At 42.9% G+C, this 21103-nt stretch overlaps 1 protein-coding gene across 7 annotated transcripts in view; it reads right to left on the bottom strand.

The window, feature by feature from the left end:
* Nucleotides 1-21103, bottom strand: part of PKP4 (plakophilin 4) — a 69014-nt gene that overhangs the window by 7919 nt on the left and 39992 nt on the right. For 3 of the 7 annotated variants that reach the window (XM_054515395.1, XM_054515390.1, XM_054515391.1), the window contains exons 3-16: nucleotides 20935-21047; nucleotides 17031-17065; nucleotides 12699-12830; nucleotides 12353-12546; nucleotides 11006-11561; nucleotides 9162-9353; nucleotides 7486-7700; nucleotides 4991-5119; nucleotides 3746-3959; nucleotides 2638-2821; nucleotides 2219-2336; nucleotides 1556-1747; nucleotides 1241-1414; nucleotides 271-421 (exon numbers count right to left, since the gene is read on the bottom strand). In XM_054515395.1, coding sequence (XP_054371370.1) covers nucleotides 271-421; nucleotides 1241-1414; nucleotides 1556-1747; nucleotides 2219-2336; nucleotides 2638-2821; nucleotides 3746-3959; nucleotides 4991-5119; nucleotides 7486-7700; nucleotides 9162-9353; nucleotides 11006-11561; nucleotides 12353-12546; nucleotides 12699-12830; nucleotides 17031-17065; nucleotides 20935-21047 — 2599 coding nt within the window. The remainder of the gene's footprint in view (nucleotides 1-270; nucleotides 422-1240; nucleotides 1415-1555; nucleotides 1748-2218; nucleotides 2337-2637; nucleotides 2822-3745; nucleotides 3960-4990; nucleotides 5120-7485; nucleotides 7701-9161; nucleotides 9354-11005; nucleotides 11562-12352; nucleotides 12547-12698; nucleotides 12831-17030; nucleotides 17066-20934; nucleotides 21048-21103) is intronic. The other 4 variants (XM_054515392.1, XM_054515393.1, XM_054515394.1 and 1 more) reach the window with 3 other exon arrangements.

Below are 21103 nucleotides of genomic sequence, written 5' to 3'. Positions count from 1 at the left end.
AACAAAGCACGGCTGTTGTGGAGCGGAGCTGTTCCATCCCCCAGGAACACATGGGAGACCTGCACCCCCCAAGCAGGTGAGCACTGAGCTCCAAGGAAGCAGAGCTGTGTTCCCATCCCATTTGGCATTTTTGGCATTGAGGGTTTCCTGTCTGATGTGACACAGAAACATCAAGCTTGCTGTTCCCACTAGTGGAATCTCTCCTTGGCTTTCCCACCCAAGGTCTGACATCCCGGTGCTGCTGCTCTCTTGAGGACGGTCTGTACGTACCAATGAGCTCCTTGTTCCGGACGTCTAAGGCCATGTTCCTTAAGGCAGTGGCCACAGATGACACCACTCTGTCATTGTCCATCCTCAGCAGCTCCACGAGGATGGGCAGCCCCTTCTCCTTCCTCACGGCAGCGCGGATGTAGGCTGCGAACTGACACAGAAGCTCAGTCACCCACCAACCCTGCACAGCACTGCCACTGAAACTGCCTCGGGCTGGGCTGGGACTCTCAAGCATGCTTGCTCCTTTCCAATAAAAGAAGACACGTTTGATGTGTGCTTTTTCTGTGATTATAAAGAGATGGCTCTTTGCCATTTTTCACTCATTCCTCTTACAAAGAGAGAAAGTATCTGAATAGATGATGATTATTGAAAGGGGAGCAGGGGGGTTGGGTTTTGCTTGTATTTTTTTTTTAATACCAATTTTATAATGGTCAAACTGAAAAGGGCTTAGCTGGCTGGCTGCAAGCAAAGGAAGCAATTTATGCTTGCTTTTTTTTTAATTTCTCCATAACAAATACATGACACAATATAGTGTTCTCATGTGCTGCTTTTGTAGCACATTATATATGCAATGGCCAGAATGTATGGAAATAAATAATGGATTATGGAAATAAGGTAAATTTACTTGTCCTGGTCTTATTTCAACAGCACCTCCCCACCAGAATTCACAGCTAGAAACCTGAAAATTGTTTTGATCTGATAAGATCAAAACATGAAGCTGGAAGAAGCTTTTTCTGTTTATTTAAAATAAATGCCAGCTTCCATATGGCTCTTATTGCCCCTGCTCTTTGCCAAGGCTCTTCACTGTGGAAACATGACTGCAGCACATGAGCACTAATGCACAGACAAGAGAAGAATGCTCAGAGGCACACAAGAAAATGGCACGTCCCCCCCGAAACACATTCCAGGGTCTTACAAGAAAAATCAGCCGGACTACAAAGAGGAGGAGGAGGAGCAGGAATTCCCTTACCTTCCAGTTGCCTGCAGAAAGGTTCTGGAGTGATCCTGCAGAGCCCTCCAGAGTGGCTGGGTTGGAGCTCTCTGCCAGCAGCGTCAGGTATGGCTTCACCACCGATGGGTGCCAGAGCATCTCCACTCCTTTAGGAGACTTGGAAAATCCCGGGATAGGGCCAACTCCATCCCACTGAGAAAGGAATGCAGATTTGTAACCAGACAAAAACTCTGTATTTTCATTCCACGTAGGGCTGTTTTTGCCAAGCTATGTCCTTCCCCACCATGAGTCAAACCCCATCTGAGGTATTTGCAGTACATTGAAAATACAAACCTGATCCTCCTGGGAAGTTTTTTTTTTCTTCTTCTTTTTCTTCCCCCAGCAGCTTGGCTCGGAGTCTTTGCTGGGTGACTCTTTTCCCAACAAGTCATCCAGTTCATTTATTCCCAGCAGCCGTGCCTGAGGTACCTCCAGTTCCAAGCGGTAGGAAAGGTTCCTCAAGGTGCACACACAATTCTCCACTGTCTGAACCAAACCAGAGAGACACCATGTCACCAGTTCTTCCTCACACAGACACCAACCAAACCAAACCAGGTCAGTAGAGGAGAAAAGGCACTGGGAGCACAAGTGCTAAACTCTAATGCTGGGCCTTGGGCTGTTGTTGTGGCTGCCTCTCTGGGAAAATGCAATCTCTCTCAAATCTGACAGTATTTATAAGAGTGGTCTCTGCTATAGTGGCTTATTCTTTAGTATTCTGAAAATTAAAAGCTTGAGAGCTTATTACTGTTTTATTAAGAAACAGATACTGCAACACTGCTGAAAACAAGAAGTGACCCTCTGTTACACAGCTGAGTTTGGCTGTGCCTCAGTAACCTGGGGCTGGGAGGGATGCCAGTTGAGCTGAGGACATCACCGTGCTCAGCTGAGCTAAACAAAGCCCCAAGATCAGACACACAGTTTAGCACTAAAGTATCTGTACATGAGACATGCACACACCTTGCTATCATAATCTGAGGTGTTCACACAGGTGTGGATCACGTAGAGCAGAGAATCAACCAGTCCTTCGCAGGACCGCATCTGCTTTCGTGCCTCTTCCCCAGCGGAGCTCAGGTTTCTGAAAGTTGGAATGACAAAGGAACATAGTGTATGCAAGGATACACAGATAATCACTTATTAGGCAGTCTGCAGAAGGTTTTTATGCAGCTGATTAGTAATTGGTTAGCAACTCTTAGTGACTAACTTGGTAATTTTCATATTTTTCTATTAGGAAAAAAAGGACAATTGGAAAAGCTGTCTACATGATAGAACTCTGTAATTTATAGACTAAAACAATTCCTTTGTCTTTACAATACAAGAAAGACCTGCTGGATAACATGATTACTCTTGAAAAGGGAGTATTCTAGAAGAGCAAATACCTCAGGCATCCTGTTGTATTGCGCAGAACAAGGGAAGTCTGAAATTTAATTTTATGATCATCATCAAAGGAGGAGCTGTTCCATCCCGAGTGGGGCACTATCACAGTGTTTGTCAGCGTGGACAGAGCATCTCTAATGATTGTCATCTTCACGGCATCACACGAAGACAAGTTCCAGAGAACCCCTTAGAAGACATTTCCAGAGCAGAAAAGTCAGCAGAGAATTGGCAAACAAACATGAAGCAACGCTGACAACTTAAAAGACGTTACTTTAAATATGTGATGTGATTCTAGAGCAGGCAGAACATGGATAGCCAGCATCCAGAAAGGAGGAAAGCAAGGTGAACAAAGTGAACAGTGGAGGAGGGCATGGCTTTGGTTTGGTTTTTTGCCAATGATAAGGATGGTCTGCCCTGACATTCCTGCTACCTGGCACCATATACCAGGGATGTCAGGTGCTGAGGAGCAGAACTGAACATACAAGAAGGGATATAAAAATCCTACGGAAACTTTCTTCCTGGAAACAACAGCAACAAGTCTGGAGCATGTCCCATCCATCCATCAGCTGCATGTAACTGCTATCCATCTTTTATCCTCGGGCAGAAATCTCTAGTCCCCTGCCCTGCAAAGTTTCTATACATGACATTCAGACACAGAAGTATGAAACCTGACGTAAATTACCAGCAGAACTGTATATACAAATAACCTACTGAACAGCACTGAATCTTCTTTGTCATCATGAAACACAGCTTAAATAATTTTTCTGAAGGAGTCATCCTTGATTATAATTCAGATTAAATACCATACACATTTACATAGTTTGGATCCATCTTAAGAATTCTGCAAGATCTTATTTAAAACTGTTGTCAAGAAAAGATAAAAAAAAGACAGTAATAAAATGAATGTTCAGAATCAATAAAGAAATACCTGCTGTGTGTGCAGGAGACTCATATGAGGGAAAATCCACCTAAGTGGAGCTTTAGTGCAGCTACCTCAGCATTTATTTCTCCCAATGACTCTACACTCTGTGCTGTTTTAACTGATCAAGATAAGTGTCCAGAAAAATACATTGCATTACAGCTCTCTGCTAATTTCCCTTCCAAGCTTACCTGTCACCAGCTCTTTGACCTCGGCATCAACTGACTTCCTCAGCAGCCGCAGAAGGGCAGGTATCCCTCCCACGTTCTTCATGGCTATTTTGTTCTCATCAGTGGACTTCCCATAAACGAGGTTCCTCAGCGCACCACAGGCATTCTTCTGAACCTCCAAGACTCTGTGATCCAGGAGATCCACCAGGTGCTTGATACCTCCTAGCCTACAGACCTGGAAAGTGGAATGTCAGGACCATCAGCACCCACTGATCTCACTCACCTCACACTACAGATGTAAAAGGCTTTTGTTTTTATGAGAACAGTACTTCCCATTCTACTTCCAGAAGAAACAGCTGCTGAACCTTATTGACTTGATTGCTACATGGGACTGAATCTCTCCCTCCACCCCACTGCAGTGGCTGAGGGTTGTTTTCAGACACTTGCTGTGTGCAGAGAATTGTTATTGCATCAGTTTTGTTTCCAGTTTTAAAAGTAATTTCCCATACCCAAAATATGCTTTTAGGGAATATTGGAAATAAGAGCTGATTATCACTGTGATCATCACCAGATCATCAAAACTATCACCTTTTCATCTCCCAGCAACAGTGAATTATGTGGGCTGTCTTCTTACAAAAGTTGAACCAACATTTTATTAACATAAATAAAATTTATACTGAAAATAACATCTAGCACACACACACAGCATGCAAATGAAAAGGCAAAATTCCCTCAAATCAACAGGTCACAGCTGCTTCGCAAAAACAGCAGGTCTTTGAATGCAAAGTTTCAGGAGATTTCAATAATAATCTGAATGTTCGCTCAGATGTATTCTGCCCCCACATCACAGTGGCATAAACAGTTTCCTCCATGTTCCTCTAGGGTTGGGCTCCTTTCCTTTGCCTGACAGCTCACTCATTCCCTATGATGCCTTAAAACACCTTGATAAAAACCACTGAAAGCACTCCAGAGCTCCTGCTTGTTCTTGTCTCCAGTCACCAACAGGTTACACATACCCAGGCTCTGGCAAACCCACTTTAGAGTTCTGCTGGATGACAACTTTAAGGCAAAAGATTTCCATCGAATTTCCATGCAGCTCTTATGACAGGAAGAATCTGAGTGTGCATAATTACAACCCCCAGGCACTTCAATATTAGCATCCACCTGGTACACACAGGAACACAGGAGGGTCACAAATACTGTGCCATGATGAAAAACAAGGGAAGAGGCAAGAGGCCCTGGAAGAGCAGCACAAGCAGCACCTACCTCTGTCTTCACCTTGTTATCCCCAAAGCAGAGGTGCTGCAGATAGGCAGCTGCGTTGGCCTGCACCGACGGGAACTGGTGCTGGAGCATGTGAATGACCTCAGGCAGCTCCGGATCTCGCCACGCAAACTCCCTTCAGTGGACAGCACACAGAGAGGAGGCATTACTCACAAGGATGGGCATTTACCAGCTACAAGTACTAGAACATCTTAACGGCTTCCCAACGATTCAGTTTTGTTCTGGAGTAAGAGGGCCAGAAGGAAACCCAGGTATAATGGGAAAGCAGTGGGTCACATCACCCTTTAGTCTTCCAACTGGAAAAGGACACTATATCCAGTGTGCTTCTGTTGGCTTGTGGACCACACAAATACAAATAATCACTAAGGTAACACCACCTCAAACATTTCAATCTACAAAAAATCTCACAGAAGTTAAATATATAATGCAAAAGATACTCCCTCAACAGTGCTGCCTAGGGGCATCATTTCTGCACAACATTTTTCTCTCAGTGCTTAATGTTCTCCCTAGGCAGAAGCCAATTATACCTCAACAAAACCTGCATATCCTGAAGTGCTATTGTCAGAATCAGATGCAGGATGTTTGCTTGATTTGAGTTATTCAGGGATTGTAAATTTAAAATCATTAAATAATATCTCCTCCATTAAACCACAATGATTTTGTGCAGACCAGTCCTGGAAAAGTCATGAAACATGCCCAGTTTGCAGATTTGGAAACATAGTAATTAATATTTGCTGGGCCATTTGCCTTTTGTAAAAGAGAACTGGAGGGGGATAAAGTAGTATCTTAAGTTTTCTCAGGGTCAAAAATCCAAGTAAACAAAAATCTAAAACAAACCCAAAACCAAACTCCAAAAACAATCAATGAATCAAACAAACAAACAAGCAAACCAACCAACCGCCCCACCAAAAAACCAAAAACCAAACCCAAAATAAACAAAAATAGAGCAAAGTATGTTTCAAGAACAGTAGCTGGGCAGCTGTTCCAAGACTGATGCTGGCCTGGCCATTCAGGTCTCCCCAGGACTCCCAGGCACACAAAGGGGAAGCTCAGGTCTGTGCCCACTTTGAACTGCTCAACAATTCAGAGCTTTATTTTCCATACTAATGATAGGAAAACCCAAGGGGAAACTGGCTTTCTAATACAACTAGTTGCTTTCCCTCTCATTCCAGAGTGGTGCTTCCCAACAGCCCCCTCTGAGGCTGTGCAACGTGCTCCCCTGCCACAGCCCGGTACGCACATCAGAAACTGGAACAGATTAAATGTGAGGTAAAAGCTATTCCTCTGTAATAACTATTCCTCTGTAACAAGTTAAGAAGGTGCATCAGCAGTGACAACTGAGTCAGAGTTTCTTTAAAGTTCCTTGCTATGAATGGGAAGCATCCCTGCTATAAGTAACTCTTCTTGCCACCATACCAGAGCAGGCAGCCTCCAAGCTTTACTACCTAGAGGTAAGACTATCCTATTAAAATAATTTGGATGAATGCACCATTCAGTTAAATGAAACTAATTCTGTCTCTTGGTATCTATTAACAAATTAAACATATCAATTTCCACTAATACATAGAATAACAAAATCCATTAAAGCAGCATTTTCATTGCTGAGATGACAGGACTGGCCCAGACTAGATAACTGCCCGGTGCTATGAGCCTGCTATAGATGGGAGCAGGGGAATGCAACAGAAAACTTCAGTCTCACCATCTCTGCTTGAGGTTTCCTTGGAGCCCAGCATGTCCCCAGGACAGCCCTGGAGGCACAGCTCAGCCCCGCTCCTCCAGGATGAGCTGGTTTCTCAGTGAACCAGCAATCTGGGGAGGGACTGAAATTCCTACTAATTCCAAATCCACACCGAATATGCACGTAAGTCCTTCCAAGCTGTGCACAGCCTGGGCTTTGGTACTCCCAGGTTAAATACAAGGTTAGTGCAGGTAGAGTAAATTACAATGATGATACTACACTTGTCAGAGGCTCACACTCTGCACAGACATGTGCAACGTTAAACCAGTAATTATTGCAGAAATATGTGTGTTCACTTTCAAAATGGCACATTTATAAATAGTTTTAACACTTTGTTTTGAAATTTAAGCAAGCTGTTCATAAAAAATTAATTCAAATAAATTAGGTCTGTCCTTTTGAATTTTCAAGCCCCAATTCCCATTCATAGAAAGAGAAAACTCACTGCAGTGTTACAGGTTACTAAAAAATATTTTCAATAATCCAGTCAAATCTCATAGAAGTTGTGTTCCCTGTAATAACTTCCCCACAAAAATAAACATGAAAGAAAAACGAAATAATGAAACGTGTACCGGCTGTTTTTTCTCACTGCAAGAAGCAGCCCGTGTTCCCTGTTTTGTCAATAAAGTACTTTATTATTACTCAATAAATACTGTGAGCATGTAAATGAGCCGGGGCTGACGGGGCCGCAGGCGGGAGGGAGCTGCGCCCCGGCTGGGCCCTGCGCAGCCCTGGCGGGCACTTGCCTGGGGTCCTTGTGGATGCTGTCGATGGAGGGCGAGCGCGTGGTGCCGCCGTCGGGCGCGGGGTGCAGGCGGCCGTAGCCGGGCTCGGGCAGCCGGAACGGCACCGCCCGCAGCGGCTCCGCCAGCACGGCCGCCGAGGGCAGCCCGTAGGCGTTTCTTTGGTATGTGAGGGTGCTACGCTGGCTGGAGGAGCGCTGCAGGTTACCCATGCCTAGGATAAAACAGCGTCAAACCAACCAGGTAACAAAAGGTAACAAGTGCCCGCTGTAGAGAAGGGGCGACACCTACTTAACACTGCAAGCAAAAAAACCATCAGTCTTGAAAATGTGTACTGTGCTCCAGGTTGCAAGTTGATGCCAGATTTCATGGAGCAATTCCTCAGTGTCCCATGCAAATGGAGAGAGAGGTTAGTTACAGAATGAAAGGGTTGGTGGGATCAGACTCGTGCCTCAGCTTCCCTCAACAAGTATTTAAAGTAGGAAATGCATCCCATGCCAACAAGCAGAAATCTGGGTGCAAAGTGTTTTCAAAGTTCATAATATCAATTCACCAACTGTACCAAAAAGGAAAAATAAGTAAGCAAAAATGCGTATTGTTTATATGATAGTCTGCTTTTCCTAACTACACTTTCCCTGTAAAAGGTAACATATGGATCATTGCAACGATGAAGCTGAGTGGTTTGGGAACAAGAACATGCCTCTTCCAATCTGAACAGAGCTGATGTGGTGGCTCTTGTTCTCCCAAGGAAAGTGGTATTAAGTAGACAAGTAAACAAACAATTCCAGTTTCTAGCTATGCTTCTTCATTGGCACGTCCTGACAAACTCCATTTATTCCAGGTTATGGAAGGCAGGAGAATTGCAAAAGCTGGTTGCTCCTTCAGCACTATTCTCTTGGTATTGCAGTTATATTAGCAAACATTAAAAAGGCATTTTCAAGTGTGGGAAAACATGGCATATGAATCAGACAGTTCTCTATAAATAATTCTAGAGAGTTACTTAACTAAATCACTCTAATATTTTAAGAGTTTTTGGAAACCACTATACAGATTATTAATCAACCTTAAAGAACAAACTGCATTGCAACATGCATTACATTTCTCTCTACAGAAAATAAATCCTAATACTAATCTAATGCCTATACTCTTCATATTACATGAGTGGCACTTCTATGAGATACTAGAGGAATATTTTGGTTTCAATAGACAATCCTCAGCTGTAGCATTTACCCTTATGCTTTGTTGAGAAGTTGGGTAAAACAGTATTTTTACTGTGAAAGATGCAGGTAGGTAATTTTAGTGGCAAGCTCTTGTTTTACTGTATTGATGAATAAAAAAACCCCATGAACCAACCCAATTCTTAAGAGAGAGATGCATAGAGAATGCAAGAGAGGAAGCAATAAATTCTGTGTGTCATGAATACACTTATCGAGGATGTAGCTGTGCATGTGCTATCAAACAGAAAACACTCTGACCCCAGGCTGACAGTGATGTACAGCCCCAAGCATTCCCTGCAAATATCACAAGAGCCTTTTAATTCCTGCAGGTTATTTTAAGTCCTTCAAACCTAGCTTGTGTCTCCATTAATTGACCCCCTCTAGTTCTTCCTCCTGCACTGGCATTCCGTGTCCCCCCGCTCCCCGTGCCAGCCGGCTCGGCCGGGGCCGTCACCCACCGGAGCCGGCGCGGAACAGGGCGGCCTGGGAGCCGTGGTGCAGCTCGACGGTGCCGTGGTTGGGGCTGCGGTACACGGGGCTGTAGAAGGTCCTGCCCTCGTAGATGGGGGTGATGTGCATGTCCGGGGACACCGCCGAGCGCAGCTCCTGCCCCAGCTGGCTGTGCTGGCTCGCGTACGAACTCCTCAGCCCTGCAACCAAGCACAGGGGACATGCCCGTGTGGCCCATCTTCAGCAAAGCAACAGAGCTCTCAGGACTGAATCTTTCTTCCTTTGGCCAACAAAAGGTGTTGTTTAACCTACCAGTTACAAAGACTTATTCATTAAATTTTTTCCATTATTAAATGGCCCATACTGAAAGGCTTGCTGACAAAGCAGCATTTCCTTGACCAAAAGTTTTGTCCATACACTAACAACTTGAAATTTTCCAACTTAATTTTTTGGTATCATTTACAGTCTAAACCACAGAGAATAAAAGCTGAGTCAGCACGCACGGTGCACAGATTCAGCAGTAATAGGGTAAGTATGGTCCTGACAGAAATCCTGTCGTGACAGAGGGCACAGACTAAAGGGGTTGTAATTGTGAAACTGAAACAGTCTGCAGCAGTAAGAGCAAACATCTGCTTGATAGTGGCAGCAGAAACGTAAGCACACGGAGAAAAATCTTTATAAAGGTTTAAATAGCCCATGATGTGAGTATATATAAACAGCTACGCTGCAGCTGGATTAGTATTTTTCACCTTGCTATATATTTAATATTTCATACAAAATATATTCAACTTTGTTGACTTCAGCATTACTACTGCAGGCACTAAAGCTTTGGCAGTTATCAAAGCAGCAGAATATGTGAAATGAGCTATGCAAGGATGATGAAATGATGGAGATTACAAAACAGCTTCAAAAGTACAATGGAGTAGTGATGTGTAACAAAATGTACCCTTTGTCTGTGTATTCTCCTCCCCTAAAATCCCAGACCTACTCTGCCAGTGTCTGCAAGGAAAGCTTTGGGCCATCACTAAGAAAACACATCTACAGGTGGTGAGAACAGAGGACTTGGGCAGGCAAAGAGGGCAGCAGGGCCTTTCCCATCAACCTCATTCCCAACCCCTTATCAAACTGGCATATTATTAACTCTTGCAAACTGAAGCGAGGGAGAAGACACATTTTATCTTTTACTGAGGAATGAGATAATTTTGGAGTTTCCTGCACTATAATGGTTCAAAAGAAAAAACAGAAATTGACATCTGTTTCAAAGGGCACATGGTCTAATTGGAAAATCACCTTGTCTGTGCTCATTCAGATGAAGGTCAGAACAAAATCAGTAACACACATGTTAACAAGAACTATCTCTCAGGTTAATAGATTCTACCTTTTAGGGCTCTATTTTAAGCTAGTATTAAAATGGTTACCCTATATTTAACTTGAAATATGAGACAGTCTAGAAATGTCAGTGGAAAAGACCCCTAATATTCAGTGGTAATAAACTATATATTTTAGGGAAGAACTGGAAATAAAATTAGTTCCAGGCTAGTATGCGTTACTTTATGTTTAGCTTGCACACACATTTTAAATGTACTTTATCTCTGAAAATGCTGACATGCCTCGGTAAGACTTTCATTTAGCAACATAAATCATAGGATTTAATTCAATGCATGGCTAGCAATTAATAATCATAAATCCAGTATCTATGAGGAACTTGCGACTGACACAATGTTTGACATCAGTATGTACGAGTGACCTGACACCAGCACCGCAATTGTGCCCCAGTGCTACCACGTTTCCTCCACAACACCAGGACTGCATTCTGGGTTTCCTACAGCTGCGGTCTGCGCCCGTTACTCACCTGTGAGGCTATCTGGCCGTGGGGGCACCATCCTCTCATAGATCTCGTACTGCTGTCCATACGGTTCCATGTCATGAATTGTCCTCTGCAGCGTCGTCCCCAAGTGCTGTGGAACTGCTGTCATGCCAGAGCGCTTCGGGGAAGAGGATCCCAGCTGAGTTTGGGATGGAGAGCCCACTCTGGTTTGCACATCAGCAAGGGCGAGAGGAGAGCCGACCCTGCCTGCCGTCGGGTACGGGGCGGTGCCGCCGCCGGGGTTGGCCTGCCGCGAGGTGAGCGAGCCGACGCGGCGCACGGCCGAGGGGGAGGCCGGTCTGTGCGCGCCGTACGGGGAGCCCGCCCGCTGCACGGGCAGGGTGGTGGAGGAGTACGCGTGCGAGGGCAGGGGTCTCTGCTCAGCAACGCCGGGAGAGCCGTACCCGCTCCCCAGAGACGTCCGCAGCGACCCCCGCGACGGGGACATGCTCGTGCCGACCATGTAGGAGGGAGACTGGGCTCTGGATGGCACCGAACTGACCCGTCTCATCACACGGTTGGCAGCGGTGTTGGCTGAAGGCTGTTGGAAATCAAAAACATTTAGAGTTTCATCATTTAGGTCACAGAGTGGATATTGTTCTCCTGTAAGATGGAGAAGTCAGCAGGAAATGCACACAACTTGATGGTATATACAGGCAGCTGGAGTCTAGCTTCTATCCCAAACTTAATTCCTTCAAGTTTCCCCATAACTTTTTTTCTAAGCAATGCTTCTTAGTATTTAAATGACAATTTAACATTAAAAACCCACCTGTTTCTCATTCTCGTTTGGCTTGCTATGTTAATCTTCACCTATACTTTCCTTCCTCACTACTCAACCACTCTGGAAACTCAGGAACAGTAATGCAAAGAGTTCTGGTATAATCCAGAAATATTCTAACAATTACTGTCTTACTATCATTCCACTTACTGAAAAAGGAGGGAAAAGCTAGAAACCATAGAATGTACAGGAACACAAGTAGCATTTTCCTTTAAGAACTATGCTTACATATAGGCTAACTTCTAGGAAGGTTTTGCCCCATTTCACAATGAATTTTGAGTGAGTGATACTTTCTTGATATGCTAATAGCAGTGTACTGTGCAGTCAGGAGTGCTGCTTCAGCTCCTGTGAATGACCCAGATCACTCGTGCTGATCCCAGCAAAGGAGTCTCTGCTGCAAGCCATTTCCGCTTTGTAACCAGTGAAAGCATTAAACAAAAGCTGATTTGGTAACATTAACTCCAGCCCACACAAAGGGGGCCCAGCTATACAGCTACTGTCTCTAAACCCTGCCCGTGCACAGCCAGAGGCGCACAGTGCACTGGTCAGAGTACCTGGACTGACGTCTGCCCCTCGGCGCGCGAGCTCCTCACCGCATCATGGTTGTTGAGGGGTCCACCAAGGGAATGCTGCTGTCTGAGCTCTGCCTTGTTCAAGTTTTGGCTGTTATGGAAACTGCTTATTTCCTGGTAACCACTGTCAGAATAAGAATTCATTTGTGTTGAACTTCTTGAGTTACCTACAGACCCTGTAAATATGAAGCCAGCATAAGAATAAAATCATCTAACAAGTCCACCAAGTATTATATAACTTTATTATTTGTTGCATTCATAACTATATTGTGTTTTTATACTTTCAATACAGAAATATATTCTAATATTTAAAATGCACACAACAGACCCTCACTTTCATGGAGAGATGTCTGCTCTGGCGAGTAGAGAGTCCCTTGCTCTGATTCTGTCCTAATATCATAGGCATTGGTGTGAACACCCTCTGACACCTGGGGCTTGCTTACACTGGTGGGCGGAGGATCTGAAAGAATAAATTGTTTAGATAAATCCAGTGTTTCATATGCAAGTTTCCTGCAAACTCAATAATGATCATTTTCTCATACATACTAATGGAGGACTTACACCAAACAGAATCAGTTTACTTGCAGACAGTTATCATCTCCCAAACACAATTAACAGAATGTTAATATAAATACCTGAGAATTTTGTTAGATGTAGCTCTACAACTCTAATTTTTCAAATATATGTTCCAACCTATATTAATGAAAAATTAATTGATTATCTAGTACACTGTGCAGAATAGAAACACTGTGCAACTGTGCTGCAGTGCCCAGTGGATAGCTATCCTTGTTTAAGGGCCTGTAATCAATACCTCCAGATGTAAAAGGCTGAGCTGAATTTCATCCCTGTTTATGTACTATGAACAGTAGTTGCTGCAAATTTCTATACATATTTTTACTTAGTAAACTAATATCTAAATATATGCCTGTTAAGCTAACTTCAGTCCCAAGAATGCCAGCTGAACTGTACAGACAAATGACAGTGTTGTAAGGAAAGGCAAAGGAGGCACAGCAGTGTTCCTATGATGAAAGGAAAAAGTTAAAGAGTCTGGAAAAAAAGGACAAAGATGAGGATACTGAATAAACATTATTTTAACAGAAACATGAAGCATTCAGTTACCATGTTAAGCAGGCAGCAGAGATGCATTACAGAACCACAGAATGGTTTGGGCTGGAAAAGCGCTCTGAGACCATGGAGCCCAGCTGTTCCCCCAGCACAGGGCCACCACTGCCCCATGGTCCCAAAGTGACACATCCACACAGCTTTTAAATCCCTGCAGGGATGGGGACCTGACCCTGTCCTGGGCAGCTGTGCCAGGGCTGCACAGCCCTTCCATGAGAATTTCCCCTAAGATCCAACCTGAACCCCTCTGAGGAAGCAGAGTAGGCAATGGATGTTATGTTTAAAGGTAACACCTGAAATGTAAATTCTTGCTGCAGAAATCCATGAAAGAGCCTGGTGCAAATCCAATGGGAGCGTGCCAAGGAGCACCAGCCCAGCCCCAAGGATTGGTTGGTGGCCTTGGTGGGCTCTGGGCAGCGATGCCTGATGCACAGAAATACTCTGGCTCTTGCCAGTGGCTGCACACAAAATGCTGGTCTCTCACTACCTGCATAATGACCCATAAGGAACATTCATACTAAAAATGTTACTCAGCAATTGCTACTATGAAGAATGGTTGAATGCTAGTCAGATTTTTAAAAAAAATCAATAAATCCTAGAAATCCCAGGCAGTCAGCAGTTATTTACCAGTAGTACATTCTTAGGTCAAAACTAGCTTGTAAAATTTGAGGCTAGTTATTTTACTAGAATAGGAGTATTATGATCAAATTTAATTAAGATTTAATAAGAAGTGTTACTACACTTCCATTACTTTAATCATCAGTATGCCTAGAAACGATCCAGAGAACCAACACTGCCAGAACTGACTTCACAGCCTGTTACACCAGCTCAACACCAGATGGTAACAGCCACCAGTGGGTGTTCCATGTTCTTCGGAATAAAACATTTGGAGGACTTGGACATTTACATTAGGATTACATCCAACTTCAATACTTTAATCTTTTTGTTTATCTAATACAAGGCCTATTATCTCAGTTACTGGATATTACATGATACTAAATCAATGTCAAACTGACAATCAGTTTGGGGAGAGACACAGGAAGAATAAGGCCCAATTGTGCTGTTCAGTGCAGATGTTCCCAGGACAGAGGTTTGAGCCCAATCTCGCTCCCATCACACACTGCCCACCAGGCCAAAGCCTTCATAGGGCTAAAAAATAAAGATTGTTTAGGCTGTTTAACAAAGGCAGAATGCACAATAAAATGAATTGTTGTCTTTCGATCTGACTCCACTACGATAAAACAGGAGGAATGTCCTGAATAAAATAATACCCTTCTTATAAATGGCTGATCTAATATTCTATTTATAAGCATCTGCAAAACAACATCACTTTATATTTCTGTGAAAAATTCTGTATAATTCCACTGATGCAGAAAGCAATTACAGCTACAGTCACATCTTATCATCCAGTGATGCTTTTGACATAAACCACTACCTACAGTCACAGAAAAGGTGATTTAAGGCAGTGGTTTAATCTATCTTTATCTTCAGTATTTTCAGATTACAGTTCATAAAGCAAATAGTGACACTTCTACAAAACAAAGATTCATGGTGAATTGGGGAATAAAAACTTATAATCAAACCATAATCACAGCATAAATGTAAACAGGAAATGAAATGTAGATCAGGAACTTCTAAGCAAGAAATAGGGATTTTTTCCAACATGCCCACTTCTGAGCAATTACATCAGGAATGGCTACTTTGAATATAGAGACGTGTGAAATACAGATCTAGGTTTGCATTAACACATAGAGCATTGAAACAGAAGTAGAATTCTTGGCCATATCTCAAGTGACTGCTTAGCAGGGAGATACACATGAGATTTCTAAAAGAAAAAATACACAAATGTGAAGGGAGAATTAAAGAACAAAATAAAAACATGAGCATGATGAAAGAAGGAAAGAAAGAGAGAGAAAGAGAGAGAAAGAGAGAGAAAGAGAGAGAGAAAGAGAGAGAGAAAGAGAGACTAATACAAGGTCAAGGAGAAAAGTGAGTAAGTTACAGGAAAATCAGAAGAGGAAATGAAGCAGTGGAATGGAACTGGCTGAAATAAGTAAGTAAAACAACACTTGAGAGCTCTCAGTAGGAATCTGTACCAGTTGTGAAATATCACTGGGACATTATAGAGCAAGGGGAAACAACGTGATTTAAAAAATCACCAACAAACAAAACCCCCAAATCCAACACTCACATTGAAAAAAATACATAAGACTTGTTTCTCAGTTACTTGAAAAAACAAATCTGATTTTTGTTTAAAACCACTGCTGAAAGAATACCTGAAAAGCACCACCATGACTAGCAGAAGTTAAATGGCAAGGAGGCTGTTGAGAATATTAGCTTTAAAATAAAAAAGAAAAAAAAAAAAAGGAAAAAAGCTAACATGAGCCTCACCTCAGCTGCAGCAACAGAAACCATGAAAATACAATTAAGCACAAGTTTAAGGGCTTAATCTCCAAATAGAACAAAAACCAGGAATGGCATATAAAGTAATCCCAGTGATGGTAATGATGAAGATGCTTGATTGGGCAGCAGCAGCAGGCAGGGTGCCTGTGCAGCAGCCACAGCTCCGAGGACAGACAGCCCCTGCACGAGTGGGACAGAAGGCTCTGCAGTACGGGGCTCATGCAACTCTCACCCCGCAATGCCAGCTGCCCTGGGATTGCCCGGGGACTGCCCTGGGCCATTTTGGCCAGCATGACAAGAGCACACGGTGACCCAGCACAACAAGTGACCTGCAGGAGCCCCTGTCTGTGCCTGTCCTGCAGTGGCTCCTGCACACGCCCCCATCACTCCAGAGCCCATGGGGCTCAGAGCGACTCCGCAATGTCGAACATCAGCTGATGCACACAACCTGTCAGAGCCCTGTGCTCGGGCTGTCAGGGCCAGGAGGGATTATTCCAACAGACCAGGGAATGCCACCTTGAAGATACAGCCCTACCCTCTCCCCCAGTATAACCAGGAGCAGATGTAGCAGTACAAGAAAAATGCTAATTCTGGAAAGAAAGTTCACACTATCTCAAATACAAAAGTAGAAAAAGCACTCTCAAAAAAACCTCCACTTATTAGAGATTTTTCTCAGTTAAGTAAGAACATCTGCAAAACAAAACAAAACAAAACAAAACAACAAAAAAACCAAAAAACCAAAACAATTTTCAAGCTTCAAACATGCAGTATTTTTTCATGCTCCTTACCTGCCAAGGGGAAGACTCACAAGTAAATGTTAGTTAATTGCAAGGAAGCCCCAATACATGACAAGCCTTATGTTATTATGTTAGAGTCAGAGCTCACACAGAAATGCAAAGGCACATAAAGATACAAGAAAAGTACTTGCAACTATCTATAAGCTCAAGCACCTTTTACAGTAACATAGACAACACGTGTCCCATATGTGACAAAGAAAACATTAATGTCATACTTTAGAAAAGACACTTGGAAAAGATATGTAGCATTGCTGCTTTATTCCATCTGTGTCAAAACAAGCTATGAATGCCAATAAATCTACTTGGGCATAAAGCAAATTGTACATAAAAGATAATACCTGAGGATCTCCAAGGAAATGACTTCTCAGTAGAGCTGCAGAAAGAAAAAAAATTATCACACAAATGAACCATGTGGTTAGTTTTTATTTTATTTTTAATTGATCATAGAAACCTTTACAAACCCCCCAGCAGATAAAACTTAAAAAATAGTTCATGTAAATACCATTCTTCAGTGCTTTATACCTGACAACCAAACCATTGGTTATCGAGTTCAATTTTCTATTAGTCTGTGGGAATTATTCACTGTAACTTCCTGTACACCGCAGCACCAGGCAGTGTCCTGTGTGCAACAGGACAGGTGAGAGGACAAGCTGTGACACCAGTTCCTGTTTAAGGTGTTTTGCTGTCAGTGGCAGCCCACAGCAGCGCGTGTCACCAGCAGCACTGCGCCACCAGCGCGCACAGCCCGCACACACCTGAGCGCCCCCAGCGCCGCTCTGCTCACACAGCAGCGGGCACTGCTCGTGGCAGGGTCCAGCAAAGGAGCTTTGGGGATCGCCACTCCACGGCATCTGGTTTCTACATGTAGAGCAGTTCAAAAATTGTAGGTTTGTTTCTGTTCGTTTTTTCACCGTTTTTTCAGTTTCCAGTTTTCCAGAGAGATTTCTGATCCTTTGTACAGAACAAGTCAAAGCACCTGACACACACAGCTACAACTCTGAGAGTGAGGAGGTGACAGATGCCACACTGTCCAGGCTAGCAAGATGCCTTCAGAGCCAACTACTGCACAGGCCAAGCAGGTGTCTGATATCAGTGTAAAACCAAACCTTGTCCTGCATTTTTCCAGTACTGATTTTTTATCAAACTATCTTCACCCTTTTGTCCTTCCACCGAGACATGTGCTTTCCTGTGCTCACAGTAGTACTGATGCAGGCAAATGCAGAATTCATTCACGTGTTACTAACATTAGTCTAAATATTTTTATGGGAAAATGTATTTCCTCACTCTAAATATAAAATATCAAACTTTGAATAATACATCATTTTTGCAGTGATTATAAGCTACTGTTTTCCAAATAAAAAGCTTTTCAAAGGAAAAACAGGCAAGTCCATCAGATTTGATTGTGTCTAAATATCAGCATGAGACTGTGATTTTGGGGAAGATGTAGCAATTTCTAAATGACCTTTAATTTACTTCCTTCTACCACAGCTACCGATTACAAAAAACTAGCTCAGCCACATGAACAGCATGAGATACTTCTTTTGTAAAACGAAACAACCATTTAGAAGCCTTTTTGGAAACAAAATATTTGCACAAAAGAGTGCTAAAGACACATGCTAGCACAAACTGAACTAGTTACAATGAGACTTCAAGTAAAAGGAGAATTCCAATGCAGACTACAGGCGTCTGTAAGTCAACCTCTGGCCCCAGAATTCTCATGCTACCTGAATACCAAATTTTCCACTCTTGCCCTTTTGCTCTGCTCTTGAGACTTTTTGGAAACTCAATTCCTTACCCTGGGGGAACATGGCTCTGTGTTGCTGGCAATGGTAACACACACTGAATACACACATATACTTTATTGTCACACACACAAGTTATAACCCAGAGCACATCCCTGCCCAACATACCTGACTACTTGAATTTCCTCTACAGGTACAGAACGTAGGAATGAAAAAGGCTGCTCTGACTGTGGGTCACAGGAGGAAAGCTGCTTCATTGACACTTCAACTGGTTAAGCATTTAACTTGACTCTTATTAAATGATTTTGGAACAAGTCTAGCATACATCACCTACTGATATCAGCACCTGATTTTGTCACCTAGCAGAAGCAATATTTGGAAAACAGCAAATCTGTCAGCTTTGAGCAGTAACTCCAGTGTTTCATCCCGGTGTTTAAAAGCCTCTGTGGTGACACACTGCAGGGCCCATGCCAAGCTGTTGCTGAAATTAGTCACAATGCTGTCTCTTCCTGACAGCAGCATGTAATAGATCCAAAGAGAGCCCACACGTGGCAAACTGAACTTTGGAAAATGTTAATTTAGCCCACTACTATCCTTGAAAAAGAATTAGGTCAGTAGAGTAGAAATGCAGAAATTGTCCTCTATCAGAAATATCATAACAGCTTGGCATGATGTTCAGTTTACAATTAGAGAAGATAGAGACAAATATGACAGTAACACAAATATTTGGTAACTGGAGAAGGAGAATGCATACAAAATGTACTGAAATCCATTTATGCCTTTTTTTTTTTTTTTACCCTTTTGATGTTTTTCCTCACTTGTATTTTTAAGGATTTGGATTGCTTTGTTTGGGTTTTTTTGTTTGAGGTTTTGACTAATTTGATTTTTTGTTGTTTGCTTGTTTTTTGGTTTTGCCCCTTTCTTAATTTCACACCTTTTCCTTGCCATTTCACTGCTTTAGTTCAAAGCTATATGAGATATAAAATTGAACCAGCTGCCAATCTGGAAAAAGTAAAAATCTAATAAATGGAAAAGGTTTTGCATGAAAACATTTAGAAACAAAACACACTAAGGATCACCAGCATTGCTTTACATTTTCATGTGGCAGCTTGCAAACACTTTCCAGCTTTGAATTTCCAGGTTAGAACAGGGGCCAGCATCTCTCTCAGTGAAGCAGCTCTGCCAGCCTGCTAAGGCAGAAGGGGCTGGTGGAGGTCCCAGATAGGTCTCAGCCCACACCTGTGCACAGCACAACAGGCCTTCAGAAACAACACTGACACTTAGGGAAATTGCAGACTTCTGATTTTGTTAAGCAGTGTGCTATTTTTTAAAAAATGATGTAAACACAATTATGATCTCCAGTTCCTAGATTGGAGAGGTCAATTCCCAGTGCATCTCTCAAGGTTTTGCATGACATGAAACAGTTTAAGCCTACTATCTCTGCAAGTACTCCATAAGGTGAAAAGTGATTCTGATTTAAACAGCACCACTTGAGAGAAAAGCAGTGATTTCCATCGCCTACCCTCCTGCTTGGCTATACTGCTGCTGTCATCAAGAAAAGGCAACAGATGAAAAAATTAAGTACTATTTATTAAATATTTATAAAATGGTGAAAAGCTGTAAAAAGCTAAAAATATAACTGTGTTAAAAATGCATGTACTTCACACATATCGGTGCAGTGTTTCAGCTGCCCGGGTGGCTCCGCCCCACGTTGGCATCCATCTGTGCCGGGAGGCGGCAGCAGCAAAGGGCGGCTCCTGGCGCGCTGCCCGCGGGGCTGCCAGCCACACTCGCGTACCCTGCGGGCTGCCTGCGCTGCTTCGCTCGTCCTTTGGCTTCCACTTGGGAACCCGCGCCAACAACGCACTTACAGCTACGGGCACTATATGGAAAACTCAGTGTAACTTTAAACTCTTAGTATTGGGGATTTCTCTAATAAAATGCCATGTGCCAAACTCCATAAACTTGTATTACCCCTTACAAGCCACCGGACACCACAAAACCCAGTATATTGCTTTTCTTCTTGAGACAGGTAAGCAGACATTTTCACAAATATTTTAAGTAAGTGAGGTAGTTTTCAGTCTTCAACTTTTCTAACAGCTATTTTCTTGAATTCACCGATATAACTGATTCTTCTACCCACTCTGCCAGACCCTGTACCGGGAGCCTAAGCAATCCTATGCTCCCCCCCAAAACAAATTAACCAGCACTGCCACCAAAAACAGGTAGTCCTGGGACTTGCTGGCTGTTTCCAGGTGACCCTGGAAACCACTAATTCTCCAGGTGTGAATTCAGAACATGTCTGGAATACACTAATCATTACAGAGGCCTCTTGAAACTGTCCCATAACTCTTTACAGCAAATCTGCATTTTTTTAATCCTTCAGATATTAATAGAGGTGAATAGCTATCAGTGAAAATATATGTATAGAGGACATCAGCACCACTAAAAAGCCTTTAATTCCTGGGACAAATGAAAGTAAAGTCATCAGGACCTGTACCTTGTGCTGGCGATACTTGGTGACTCTGCTCCAAGCCTACATCTCTCTAGCTGATTAGCCACAATTTGCCTTTCCACTTCCAGTTCTCTGGTAAGTCTTTGAAATTGAAGCTCCTGAAATTTCAAAATAAAAAGAAAAGCATTCTTGATGTTAAAAATGGGTGTGGATT

This window comes from Molothrus ater, chromosome 7 (genome assembly GCF_012460135.2).
Source record: "Molothrus ater isolate BHLD 08-10-18 breed brown headed cowbird chromosome 7, BPBGC_Mater_1.1, whole genome shotgun sequence".
Taxonomy (NCBI): domain Eukaryota; kingdom Metazoa; phylum Chordata; class Aves; order Passeriformes; family Icteridae; genus Molothrus; species Molothrus ater.
The sequence above is the reverse complement of the archived record's forward strand: the minus strand, read 5'-3'. Positions and strand labels throughout refer to the sequence as shown.